This window comes from Dendropsophus ebraccatus, chromosome 1 (genome assembly GCF_027789765.1).
Source record: "Dendropsophus ebraccatus isolate aDenEbr1 chromosome 1, aDenEbr1.pat, whole genome shotgun sequence".
In the NCBI taxonomy this organism is placed as follows: domain Eukaryota; kingdom Metazoa; phylum Chordata; class Amphibia; order Anura; family Hylidae; genus Dendropsophus; species Dendropsophus ebraccatus.
In genome coordinates this window covers 150,921,583-150,936,519 of record NC_091454.1, presented here as the reverse complement: position 1 = coordinate 150,936,519, position 14,937 = coordinate 150,921,583, and the positions used below count along the sequence as shown (strand labels likewise).

Sequence of the window (14,937 nt, the reverse complement as noted above, 5' to 3'; positions counted from 1 at the left end):
GAAGAAGCTGGAAGAAGCGCTGTGACGTAAAATGGACGTTGCTTGCTGTTTGTAACGTTTGTTTATAGCCCTGCTGTTATTATGCCTTAACAAAGCATCCAACGAAAGTATTTGGTGAGTGCCGTCACTTTGTCTCTTTTGGTAAAGATAAATACGGTGTCGTCAGTACTGTTCCCAGCTATATAAGTAATCACTATGGGGGAAATTTATCAAACTTGTGTAAAGTAGAATTGTCTTAGTTGCCCCTAGCAACCAATCAGATTCCACCTTTCATTCCTCACAGATTCTTTGGTAAATGTAAGGTGGAATCTGATTGTTTGCTAGGGGCAACTGAGCCAATTCTACTTTACACCAGTTTGATAAATCTCCCCCTATGACTTTGTAAATATGTATGTACTTTGTAGTGGTTGGACCGGCTAGCTAGTCACTGAAACATCTTCAGTAATCGGACCTCCCTGGGAGCATTCAGGGACAGCCCTGACAGCCCTCCCAGGGAGGTGTTACTGAAGATGTTTCCTGCCAGCCGTGACTAGTTAGCTGCCAAGGACCACCCAGATGCCTACATAGGTAGGACATTCACATTTACATACATAAACAAAGTGCATTTTCTGGGCCATGCAAGTAATGCTCATACCAGTTACTTATATAGCTGGAAACAGTGTTTAGGGCTGTATGACAATATATTTTTAGATGCAGTCCCGTTTTTCTAGTAATTGGTTCCCTTTAAACACACATTGGTGAAAAAGTTTACAGATAGGACCCCCAGAGCACTGGCAGCATCCCCCCTATTCTCTGGCATGGGTTGATTTTGGAACATGGCTGGAAAAATCCTTTAAGGATGCTGGAACTATTGTGTATGTTGCCCTAAATACAAGTTCATTCTCCTGTGGGATTTTCTTGCTTTCAGGTATTTGGTGCACCCTGTTCATTACCCCATGTGTTGTGCTTTTTTCACAGCGGTTATTCCGTTAACAGACTCTGAACACAAGCTTCTACCTTTGCACTTTGCAGTTGACCCTGGGAAGGACTGGGAATGGGGCAAGGATGATAATGACAACATTAAGCTGGCAAGGTAACTCATGTTTTATCATTAATTCATTTCCATTTCTTCACAAAATTTTAGAAGATGATGAAAACTATTTTTAGGGTGTTATTTAAGTTCTTGCTCATCTGAAGCATTTTATCTTCAAAACACAATATTTTACTTCTGGAAAAGAATTGTGGTGAACAGCACTTCCCAATAGTAGCGCGGTGCTCACCCGCAGTGTATCAGTCCAGAATACATGTAATACAGCACTGACCAAACTAATCTAGCTTCATTTATATAATATATAATATATAACACTATGCTTTATAAAGGTCACACTTACATAAATAAGCTAATATTGCATTGATTTGATGAACGTTGTCTTCCATTTTATATACAGTGGTGCCTTGGATTACGAGCATAATTCGTTCCGGGGCCGTGCTTGTAATCCAAATCCACTCTTAAACCAATGCAAATTTTCCCATAAGAAATCATAGAAATGCAGACAATTTGTTCCACACCCCAAAAATAATGATTTATTATTCTGAATAACATGTAAAACAGATGAAACAAAACATTCAGAAACAGCAGAATATGTGATATTATAAGTTACTGTACAGTAATGGCGAGGATGGGAAACACAAGGGCTGACAGAGACTGCGGGTAGCATGAAGGAATGAGCAGGACAGATGTGGGCACAGTATAGCACTCTCTGTCTGGGGAGAGAGGGGTTACAGCTATGGAGAGATTACCTCCACAGTCCTGTCCCCTGATGTAAGCGCCAGCCTGAAGTGGATCTGCTATGATTTGGAAGGTGAGGGAGACTTCCTGGGTCAGAGTACAGTGCTGTAGACCTCGCTATACAGACCATGCCCCTCCCCAACTTTCCCTCCTACCCAGCACAGGGAGCTCTTAAACCAAAGCAATGCTCTTAAACCAAGTCACAATTTTGAAAAACTGTGAGCTCTTAAACCAAAACGCTCTTAAACCAAGTTACTCTTAAACCAAGGTATCAGTGTATATACAGTGGTGCCTTGGATTACGAGCATAATTCGTTCCGGGACCGTGCTTGTAATCCAAATCCACTCTTAAACCAATGAAAATTTTCCCATAAGAAATCATTGAAATGCAGAGAATTTGTTCCACACCCCAAAAATAATTATATATTATTCTGAATAACATGTAAAACAGATGAAACAAACATTCAGAAACAGCAGAATATGTGATATTATAAGTTACTGTACAGTAATGGAGAGGATGGGAAACACAAGGGCTGACAGAGACTGCAGGGAGCATGACGGAATGAGCAGGGGGCACATACATGCAGCGCTCTCTGTCTGGGGAGAGAGGGGTTACAGCTATGGAAAGATTACCTCCACAGTCCTGTCCCCTGATGTAAGCCTCAGCCTGAAGTGGATCTGCCATGATTTGGAAGGTGAGGGAGACTTCCTGGGTCAGAGTACAGTGCTGTAGATCCCGCTATGCAGGCCATGCCCCTCCCCCACACCACCTCTCACCCAGTACTGGGAGCTCTTAAACCAAAACAATGCTCTTAAACCAGGTCACAATTTTGAAAAAACTGTGAGCTCTTAAACCAAACGCACTTAAACCAAGTTACTCTTAAATCAAGGTACCACTATATATATATATATATATATATATATATATATATATATATATGCTAATATACAACATAGAGCTAAGACATGTTTTGTCACTGGAGGACCTTTTATAACAATAGTATATAGTCTCTATATATATATAGTAATAGTATAAGTATTCCTTACATTTTACACAATAGTACCCTGACTTGCAGAGCAGAAGCCAATAAGCCAATGTTGATAGTTTTTGTTTGTTTTTTAGTTACAAAAAGTCACACATTCTGAACAAAAGGATTGCACATTTAGCAGGGTTATCCAACAGCCCCTTTACCTGAGAAAGCTACAGACAGCCCCGCAAGAGAAATGAGATACTGGATTGTGCAGTCATGTATTACATGGTTATGCCAAGTAGAAACGAGCGAGACGGGCTTAGGTTCGGTTTTATATGAACCTGAACCATTGGCATATGAATCCTGCTGTCTTCCCTGGTCCATGGTGAAGGTGGAAACAGCCTGAGTCCCACCTGGAAAACAGGGATACAACCTATGACCTAGGCTGTATCCCTGTTTTCCAGGTGGAACTTGAACTGTCTTCACCTTCCCCCGGAGCAGGCAGACAGCAGGATTCATATGCCAATGGTTCAGGTTTGTATAAAACTGAACCTAAGCCCGGCTCGCTCATATCCAGTGGATATTCCTTTAAAGTGCTTTCTCTGTTTAGGAAGATCGTATGTCATAAAATGTTCCTTTAGCACAACTTCCTTTTAGATGCAATTGGATAATCATAACGTCAACCAGGATGGGTAGCTAACAGGCTGAAAAACTAGACAGATTTGTCATAGAAGAGTCCAGAGAACTGAGGGAACATGTGAGTTGTGTTCACATTCAGCAGTATCTCTACCTAAAGACAAAAATATACCTGAGGGTTATGTGTTTCTTTGGATACAATATAATATATTGGTGCAGCTCACAATTATCGCTGTATAGGTCGAGGTTAAACTAAAAAATGCCCTTACCTAGAAAGGAGCGAGTGAGGAAATCGGAAGTACATAAAGTTTTTTTAGTCCTCTAAACCACAACAGTCCTATCTTACCAGTTGAAATGGTTACCTGTACAGGTCGTAAACATATACTAATCTGGCCAAGATTTGGACAGTAATAAATTAATTTAATATAATCATAAATAGCGCATGATATAAATATTCATCAACAGAAGATAAAAACATATATACGCATTCCTATAGTTATCAAAAATGAGGATTAATACATGGAACATTAAATAAATGCACATAAAGGTTCAATACACAGATAAATAAATAAATAGAAATAAAAAATAAAAAATAAACAATAGAAAAATGAGTCAAAAAAAAAAAAAAAAAGAAAAAAAGGTCTCTTTAAAATGAGCGGTACCGCTGGGTGCCGGCCGGTTGCGAAGTAATATTGCTTATACCTTTAATTGTAAGCTACTAATTCCACTCTAGTTGCAGTTCAGTTTAGAGGGTGGTCTTGGACTTGTAGTCCTTCCAGGTACATATCAAGACTCGGACTGATAGTCTTTTTTAACGTGTTTTACAGACACCCTTTTAGACTAATAGTCCTCCCGAGTCATCAAAGTATGGTCTGCTTTGTTAGATCAGTAATGATATTTTACGCAAACAGTGATATCAGACACAAACTTATGGCGTTTGTAGCGCCTCTCACCCGTCCCGAGGTGGCTGGTGGTATCGCTTCTTTCCTCTCTGCTATCAGCTCGCAACGGCCGAATGAGGTTAGCGGCTAGTGTAGCGATCCCGCAGCGCGTCCTCGTGGTTCTGAGGATACCTTCGCGCGCGATGGTACAGCCTCGATCTCGTCACAGATGACTCCGTCCGGGACAGGGTGGTAAAGATGGTTGTGGTATTCCAAATGGCAAGTGTCCAGATGGTACAATACAATCGGGGGGCCCCCCAGAGGGACAATGGGTCAAGAGTAAGTCCCAAAAAAAGGGAAAAGAAAAGAAAAATAAAAAATAATAATATTAATAATAATTTATTTATTTATCTGTGTATTGAACCTTTATGTGCATTTATTTAATGTTCCATGTATTAATCCTCATTTTTGATAACTATAGGAATGCGTATATATGTTTTTATCTTCTGTTGATGAATATTTATATCATGCGCTATTTATGATTATATTAAATTAATTTATTACTGTCCAAATCTTGGCCAGATTAGTATATGTTTACGACCTGTACAGGTAACCATTTCAACTGGTAAGATAGGACTGTTGTGGTTTAGAGGACTAAAAAAACTTTCTTTGGATACAGTCATAGATGCAGATTATGTGTCCTATGGGTTACCAAGAGAATGATCTGGAGACTTCTATTTACTGGAGACTATTTATTCTAAGACAAATGTTCTAATACTATCCCAGATTCCTAATTAAATGAATAGCTTAAGTAATTGGTTACATTGATATTTTCTTTTCCAAGCTGAAGGATGATGTCATCTGTATACATGTGTGTAATGTTTCCTGCCGTCCTTTTCATATTTCCCCTACAGTTTGATTCTATCCCTGGAGGCCAAACTGAACCTTCTGCACAGCTACATGAATGTAACCTGGATACGCATACCCTCTGAGACACGGGTAAACCCTGCTGATTTCATACACATTGTCAATTTTCTTTGTATTCTATTCATTCCTTCTCTATTATTTACAGTTTTACGTAGTCATATTTAGCAATTTTGTAGTAGGGACTGATAGTTAAATATAGTTTGAGTGAGTGGCTCAACATGTATAATATTGATGATAGATTTCCTATATTATAAAAGAAGTAGTTCTATGGGGGAAAAAATATATAATAGGAGCTGTCACTGTGATATTTTTTTTCCCAACAAGATAAGCACTAGTCTGAGCATTTGCCTACTTCTGTTCAGTAGTTTCCCCCCCCCCCCCCCACTCCAATTCTTCTTCTCCTCCTTCTTCTCATCTTTGATTCAAATGGTGCAAGACAACTATTCTTGACCTAGTACACGTAGGATCTAGCATAGTCACTATTTCCCAAGCTCTGAAATGTCAGGTTTGTTTTCACCAGATGGTGGCAGCATTGCTGCAGATGTTCCATAGTGGAACTGAGCAAAGTTGAACTACAGTAGGTGGGGACAGTAAGAGATCTGTTTCGTCATACCTTTCAAGAATGAATATTGATTGATTCTACCAAATTAAAAATAAGATACATTTCTGGTTATTTTCCTGAGGGTATCTGGTGTTATTACTAAAACATCATCACACAATGATACTCTGAATAGTATATCATACTAAATATATGTTCTATGTTTATGCCTTTTATCCACTATCCCATATTAACAATTAATTTCCTTGTTATGTGGATATACCATAAAAATGCGCATGTAACTACCCCTTATATCCAGATGTATTGACAAATAAGAAACGAGACAAAATTTCCGTTTAATGCAAAATAATGTTTTGTTTTTTTAAGGCTTGGTTACTTTTACAGGAGCCTTGATGGAAATCAGTATGAATTGCTTTAGTAAGAGTAAATGTGGTAGATTTTTGACAGATTTAAAAAATCTTTAGTGTTTCCATTAAAAGTCAAGTTTCAAAAAATCTTATTTATACACTGCAGAAAAAAATATACTCAAAATCTGTGTGGAAATTTGAAATTCATAGCATGTCTTTTGATTTTTGTTTTTTTTTTTCCGGTTGACTTCAATGTGAAAAAATAAATTTATAATACAATTTAATTTTTTTTTTCCTTTTTCATACCAAAATCAACAGAGGCAGATCTGCACCAAATTCCACAAGATTTGGCGTTTTCCCCCTGCAGATTTTGATAAGTTAAATTATCACTGTCAATTGAAAAAAAACATTAGACGTTCCTGGAGACATGTTAAGTTATGATCAGTCGGGGTTTGAGTGTTCAGACAACCACTGATCACTGTTAGAAAAAGCCTGAGGAAGTGCATCAGTTCTGCTCTCTCCGTCTTGCTGCAGGAGAAGGGCTACACCGACTTCTATCGAATTTGTCTTCTGCAAAGAGACAGGGAGAGCAGCACTCAGCTATCAACTTTTTATAGTTCTCATGATTGTGGAGTTCTGAAAACTAAGACACAGAGTCTTTGTGACATTTTAAACATTATTTCAAGTGACAAAGACACTTTAAATCTGTATGGAATCCATCATGTGTGTAGGGAGTAGGGTTTAGGCTATGTTCACACTACGTATATTTGAGGCTGTATATTAGAGGCTGTATAGCAACCAAAACAAGGAGTGGATTGAAAACACAGAAAGGCTCTGTTCACATAATGTTGTAATTGAGTGGATGGCCGCCATTTAATGGCAAATATGTGCTGTTATTTTAAAACAACGGCTGTTGTATTGAAAAAATGGAAGTTGTTTACCGTTATATGGCAGCCATCCACTCAATTACAACATTATGTGAACAGATCCTTTCTGTGTTTTCAATCCACTCCTGGTTTTGGTTGCTATGAGGACCTGACATGAGGACCAAATACAGCCTCAAATATACATAGTGTGAACCCAGCCTTAGGGTGTAGAGAATCTGTTCCCTGCAGCACAGCATCACTAGCTCAATCTTAGCCTCCGCTCTACAGTTTCTCCCGGCTTCCTGTGTCGTCACGAACCAGCGGGAGTTACCAGTTACTCAGCGTTGTCACACCTCAGTCACTGACCGGCTGAGAAGGCATTTCTGAGGTAGGTCGTGACGTTGCAGGAGTTATAGGAGGCTAGCAGGGGACCATGAATGGTGACGTTGAGCTGCAGGGGCACAGAGATGGGTAAGTATAGCATCTTTATTATGTTTTCAATGGTCCTGAATTTTTACTTTTCACCAGACTTTTCCTTTAACATAATCCAATATATTATTATCATAAAGTGACAATATTACTTTGTAATATCAATTCATTAAAATAAATGTATTCTTTTTTCTTTATATAAATACTTCTACTAAGTAGCAGCAGTGAGGGGCAACACAGGCCCCTCTGGTGCTACCATAAATCATGATAGATTGGGCACAAAAGGAGGCCATGCCCACCTAGCTGCCTATCTGGTGTACGGGCTGCACACAAGCAACAAGTCACAAATTTGCAGCTTTTGGTGGTAAACTTAAGCGTGATGGATTTCTGTCACCTAATCCTTTTGTTCTGGGAGCAATTTGCCACCACCAGAGTCTGGCTGCAGCTTACCCCTCCACTCAAAATAGAGAACACATGAATACTTGCCTGTGGCTCTAAGGACGATCAGCAGACCTCACTGTTTAGGTCAGCTCTTTTCTTACTGTAGAAGAGATACTTTGCATACTTTTTCTCCCAGGAAACATAAAAAATATTTGTTCTGGTTCTTCTCTTATTATTGTCTAATAGCCTTCAAGCCATATTTCTATTTCTGCTTCATTTATGTACATTTTAGGCACTCTTACAGAAAAAAATCACTAACCATTGTTAATGACCATGTTTTACTAGCTTTATTTATGTACTATTGTAATTTAATGTGTATTCTGTTCCTTTTAGGCTCCTTTGGCCCAACCAGAATCTCCAACAGCTTCTGCAGGGGAGGACGTACAGTCACTTGCTGACTCTGTGGACTCGGACCGTGAATCAGTCTGCAGTAATTCTAATGTTAACAATAGTAAAAATGGGAAAGAAAAGGAAAAAGAAAAGCAAAGGAAAGAGAAGGAAAAGAACAGAACTGACTCTGTGGCAAACAAGCTTGGGAGCCTTAGCAAAACACTGGGTATAAAATTAAAAAAGAACATGGGAGGCCTTGGGGGCCTAGTGCATGGCAAAATCAGCCGAGCAAATTCTGGCAATGGAAAAAATGGCGATTCCACGGAAAAAGTAAAGAAGTCCAAATCTCGCAAAGGAAGCAAAGAGGAGTCAGGACAGTCTGCTAGCACTTCGCCTTCAGAAAAGACAACTCCATCACCCACTGATAAAGCTAGCATATCACCCATTGATAAGCTAACAAACAGATCCTTATTAGATAACAAGTCCGATCCTTGGAAATATAGCACAGATGTTAAACTCAGCCTTAATATTCTGAGAGCTGCCATGCAAGGGGAACGCAAATTCATCTTTGCTGGACTCCTTCTAACCAGTCACCGACATCAATTTCACGAGGAGATGATTGGTTTTTATTTGACGAGTGCCCAGGAACGATTCAATGCTGAGCAGGAACAGAAAAGAAAGGAAGCTGAGAAGAAAGCTGTCCTCAATGGGTCCTCCTGCAGGAAGCTAGATCAGGAAGGATTTGTCAAAGAGAAGCTGGAAACATCTCCTCAGGATAGGGCATCACCAATCTTGCCTCAAAGCCATACAACACAACTAGTTCTAAAATTAAAGGATCGGTCCAGCCCCACCCCTGCTTCCTATCCCTCACCCAGCAACGGTGCTAAGAAATATGGCCCCGTGCCAGTATCTGCTCATTACAGCCATACACCACCTGTCCAAAGGCAAAGTGTTATTCATCTACATGATGTCAACTCCAAGTCACCGAGCTTCCAAGACGATCCTTATAAGCCAGTTGTGGGCTCTTTGAAAACTTGTGCTACATATCCTCAGCAGAATCGCTCATTGTCTTCACAGAGCTATAGTCCAGCTCGATTATCTGGCATACGCACAGTAAACACAGTTGAATCCCTATCATATGACAAACCCACAGAGCATAAATCTCAGACATATACAAATGGGTTTAACTCTACGGATATTAGAGACTGCTTAGAATATGCTGATGAGGAGTCTCCTCAGACATGGTTGAACAATGACAAAAATAGCAGAGGCAGAAGTACAGGCTGCCCAATATATTCACTTCACCAGAGCAGGTGTAAGAAGGAGAACTGCTCTTTCTATGGACGCCCGGAGACTGATAATTTCTGTTCTTACTGCTATAAAGAGGAACTGAAGAGACGTGATCGGGAAAATAAAGTGCACAGGCACTGAATAGATATGAAAGGTCCAGACCTCTTATCATTTTTTACATGCAAAAATTCAGTACTAAAATCACTTTAATTGCAATGGAACAAAATAGCCAAATTGGAGAGCGAGGAAGAAATAGTGGAATTGCTTGCTGTTATACAGGTCAAGCTTTATTAGACTGCTCAAAATGAGAAGGAATAAAAAGCCTTTGTTAGATTTTTCTTTATCTAGTCATTTTCATATATTAAGCTGAAAGGTTGGTTATGTCACAGTCAGAGCTGTGTATGATGTGTGGTTATTAACTACTAAGGTGCCTGATTTCTTTTCTATCACTCAGGTAAGTAGGAAGGATCATTATAGTGGACTCCTCACCTGTACACCCTGAAGACGGTTTGTGGTGTGTCGCAATACATGACCCAACATAATTCTTGGAACTAGACACATCACTGATGCATGAGCCATAGCAAATCTGATGCTTGTGTGATGTTACTAATTTCAGGTTTTTAGGTAAACTACTGTTGGGTCAAACCAAGAACAGAACTGGCTCCACTGTGCACAGATGACTAGTCCACTTTTAATATTTCCTAATATCAGTTTTGGTTGTATATAGCCAAAGCACCAACCTGTTTAATGCACTTTGGCTATCATACTTGTCTAAGTTCCTTTGACAGAAGTGTGTGTACATTTGTACTATGCTATAAAAGTATTGTCACTCTATGTACATTTTACATATTTTGTTTTTTTTGCGCTTGTCTTGTACGTGGGTAACATCCAAGCAAAAGATGAGAAAGACCAGAGGAATATCCATGGACGACTCTTTTATTTAAAGCCATGTTAAACCAGAAATTAATTTATATGTAAGGTTGATTGACCTTCTCTTACACAAGCCAATTGTGTGTCTTTGGGGTAATGGTGGTAACAAGTTTGTTGTGTTTGATATTAGCGTAATATATAAAGTCTCTGTTTCATGACTCCATCTAAAAAAAATATATACTTTTTTCGCAAATAATTTAAAGTGGTTTTCCGCTATACCAAAAAAATAAACCTAAAAATCTCTTCCATGAGCCGTAAAACATGTTCTAACCATGCTTTACTTTAGTATGTAATTACCACTATCTGTAATTGTGTTGCTTGCTTGTCAGCTAGTACAGGGCACATCTGTAGTATCAGCTGCATTCTGATACCTGTATACATTGCTTTCTGTGAACTGCGTGTAGTACACTTCATTCTCCTTGATCTGCCCAACTCTGTGTCTTGTCATCCCAGCAGAGAAATAGACCTGACCCTTAAACAGCAGGTTCCTTGTAACTTCTCATCTAGTGGGCAGTGACTGCCACTTGGACATGTGATCGGTATACAGGATGTCACCACAGCAGGAGGGAAACATTACATCACTCGCCTTGTGACCTGTGGCAAATCTCAAAGGGGGCCCATTTGAAAGTGTAATTTGAATTGCAAAGTTACACTGACGTAACTCGGTTGTAGTTTTTATAACTATGGATGTGGTGTTTTCCCATTGTATGTTTGTTAACAACTAACTGCTTAGTGACACAGGCAAAATATTATCAGAAACCAATCAGAGAGGCAGTCTCTGTGCTACTTAAAGGTACCTCTTTCTTAAAGCAATCACCCTTTGCAACAATTTTGCTTTACGACTATAGAAATGAAAAGTATTTAGGGGCCAAACTTGTAATTTGGGGAATGCATTAGAATAACATTGCTAAATCTTTGGAGCTTAAGACGGCCAAGAAATACAACCTCCATCTGATTAACTCAACAGCGCCATTGTTCTACTAGTGTGGTGAAACAAATAGATCTTGATGCCTTGCAACTAAGATAAAATGATCCTTTTTAGTGTGTTATGGCCCCTCCTCTGCACAGTTGTTATTTTCCTGCTCCTGTTGGTTATGTAACCTTAAATTACATAATATACACTTTATATGGCTTGTTTAAAGCTTGGATTCCTTTCTAACCTCATAGGACCATGTGTTAGGCCAAGCATTAGACTTAAAGCATAATTCTAGTTATGTAAAGCATTTAATATTGTGAAGTACTCAGTTACCTTTTACCCCAATTCTGTTCCCCTTTCCTTATTATATGAGCACCATGCAGCGTGCATGCCGGGCAGTCTATGCCTAAATATTAGGGGCCTGTTCCTATCTCACCCACATCTTGCTGGTATACATTCTGAATTGTCCAGTACTGTCCTATTGTATAATAAATTGTTGCCTGGAAAAAGAAAGGAAAAGAAAAAAAATCTTCTGGTTCCCTGTGTCCTCTCTGGTCTGAGTGGGGCAGCTTCTGCATGGTCATGAAGTCACAGGAACCTAGAAGAACCCAAGATGACTGGGGGCGTTGAGAGAGTGGGATGGGTGAGTATACCTTGTTTTTACAAGACCCCCATCAAGAAATGTCATTTTTGTTTAGTTCTTTTTGCCTGGACAACCTCTTTAATGGACTAAACTTGGTTTAATAGTGACTATGCTCAGGCCATTTCCTGATTGGATACTTTGTCCGCTGAGCTCTACGGAACCAGTATCCATTAAAAACTGAACAGAAAAAAGTTTACTAGGATTGGTCCTTTAAACTTAATGGGCCTGCAGGGAATAAGCTACAGTATAAGTCAACCATAACTTTTTGACAGGTTCCTGACATACACCAGCAATATAAGTGCATAAATTAGATGTGAATGGAAACTAAGAAAGAAGCAGAATAAAAAAATGCATTTAAAAGAATAACATCACTTGGCAAAGTAATGCGGAGTATCAATTTATTCACTGAACTAGAAAAAACATTTCTCCACTTTTACGTTAAAGAACAATGAAATGGTAATTATGACAGCAATATATTCATTACATTAAATCTGAAATCACTGAATAAACATTTCACATTTTTATTCTTTGAATCTACACTTGAGTATGCTTCAATTAAAAGCTTTGGATAGCATAGTAGAAGTAAACCTAACTGTGATGATAATAATAATGTGTATATCACCATTCATTATCTAGTGCAGATTCATATTGTCAGAAAGATAGAGAATGCCCCCTTGCCCTCTAGTCGATAACATATTAATGCATACAAGTACCAATATCTAAATGTACTTTTACAAGGGGTTGTTGATTTAGTTGTAGTAAATATAAATGATTCAGTGACATGCCTGACATATTTTATTTCCATCTTTCAAGAGAAGGAAACTGTACTAACTTAGTGCTGTCATTTTAGTAATGGGGAATGTAGGAACTAAGGTATCTCACTCTTCCTGCGCCACTAATGCTCTGAACGGCACCAGCTTATATAGTGGGCAGCGCTCTGTGATGTACACAGGGCCTGCAAATACCTCAGTATGTAGAGAGGTAGCTGAGTATGGGGGGCACTGCAGTCCTAGGGCACAGGGCACCTTAGGCCATGCCCCTTTGACACACTCCAAGGAATAAATTATAGACACGCAGGCATCTTGTACAGTTAAAACTGCACATTATTTCTTAGGCTTGATACACCAGTGCTGACAGCTTTATACCTGATTTCAGGCTTTTAGGGAGCTGATGGTTCACATGTTCTGATTTTATGTTTAAGCTCTCTTCTTTGTAATGTGACTGGTAGAATTTTACTGCTTCCCCTCTGAAAATAAAGTACAAGTAACAAGAAATGGGCGATTTTCGAGCACATTTGGGTTAGTCCGAACCAGAATTCTCGGCATTTGATTACCAGTGGCTGAAGAGGCAGCCCTAGGGAGTCTTGGGAAAACATGGATTCAGCCTATGACTGTAACCATTTTTTCAGGCTGCCTTTGGGCTGCATCCAACCGTTTTTAGCCACAAAAATATTGAATGATTGGACTAACCCAAACATGCTTTAAATTCGCTCATCTCTTCAAGTGACTATTCGTCTCACAAAAAATGATTAGATAGTACACTTTAACTAGTATATTATAATATAAGGTTGATAGTAGCCATGTCAATGGGTCTGTGCTAGAGATGAGCACAACTTGAGCATGTCAAAGACAGAACCCTGGCAGCAGTAAGTGTCAGTCCATTGTTGAACGCCAATCAGTTACTGAATTGCAGGCTACCAATGAAATCTGTATTTGCATCAATATCTATACAGTAGTAGGCAGTGGTACAAAGTCAGCAAGCATTTCTTTGTTCAGCAGGGAAAATGTGGTGTAAATGAAAGGGGAGCAGGGCTTCAATGTGTTGTTATAGGGGTATTTTCAGTGTATGAAGTGGTACATGCATATACACAAAAAGTATATATTTCATCATGAGGGACTTTTGACTGCAAACACTGTATCCTAATATGCATTTTATGATCTCTACAGTCCCTTTAAATAACAAGTGATAAAGGGTAATAACGTCTCAACTAACACAGTTAAATTAATTCTTTTAGCAAACTTGTCTGCTTCTCCTCAAATTCTGCTCTCTTCCATCCATATACTGTATATTGTAGATGTATAAATATATATGGGGGAGATTTATCGCACATGGTGTAAAGTAAAACTGGCTCAGTTGCCCCTAGCAACCAATCAGATTCCACCTTTCATTTTCCAAAGAGTCTGTGAGGAATGAAAGGTGGAATCTGATTGGTTGCTAGGGGCAACTGGGCCAATTTCACTTTACACCAGTTTGATAAATCTCCCACATAGTGTATATACACTTTATAATATATAAATATGTATACTGTAGCTACATATCAGACAGACCACTGCTTTTAGAGCAAAGTGGTGCTCGGTAACCTAAACAACAAGCAGTCAATAAGGGAAGGAAAAGAGCAGCACATCAGGAGAAGGAGGCAAGTTTGCTAAGTGAATATATTTGCAAAAAATATTTTACTTGATGTGTTCTACAAGTTTAACTATATTAGTTGACATGAGAATATCCCTTTAAGTTTTAGGTAAGTATAGGGTAAGGTCTATGGTTCAGGCTACCTACTATGGGATAAAATGGCATATCGCTGAGATAAATCATATCATTGGAGGGCTTCTGACCCCTAGAAACCCCACCCATAGCTGTTATTTTGTGTTCTTCCTCTGCCAGAGTTCATTTCAGCACAATACAGTAAAACTGTTGTTTTCCAAGTATATAAGAAACATGTTGCAATATCTTGTTTGCTTATAAGTAATTACAACCCTTACATCATATTAAGCACTAAGTACATTATGTATTGGACTACAAGTCTCTTGTATGGAACATTATTGTGAAATTCCTGTAGTTCTGCAGTTGTGGGTATAGTAGAATTATCAGCTTACTATGTAAAACCATGCAGGCACAGCTCCAAACAATACTTGCTCCAGACACAGTCCACTTGTGTAAATTTTAACCACATTGACCCATAATTGTCCTTTTTTTTATCATAGTCGTATGTTTTTCTGTTGATTTA

The 14,937-nt window shown here is 38.9% G+C and overlaps 1 protein-coding gene across 4 annotated transcripts in view; it reads left to right on the top strand.

Annotated features, from left to right (window-relative positions):
• OTUD7A (OTU deubiquitinase 7A) overlaps nt 1-14,040 on the top strand; it is a 109,651-nt gene extending 95,611 nt beyond the window's left edge. For all 4 annotated transcript variants that reach the window (XM_069981945.1, XM_069981944.1, XM_069981946.1 and 1 more), the window contains 3 exons: nt 958-1,072; nt 5,170-5,254; nt 8,158-14,040. In XM_069981945.1, the coding sequence (XP_069838046.1) occupies nt 958-1,072; nt 5,170-5,254; nt 8,158-9,585 (1,628 nt within the window). In that variant the 3' untranslated portion in view covers nt 9,586-14,040. The remainder of the gene's footprint in view (nt 1-957; nt 1,073-5,169; nt 5,255-8,157) is intronic.
• Nucleotides 14,041-14,937: the final 897 nt, after the last annotated feature.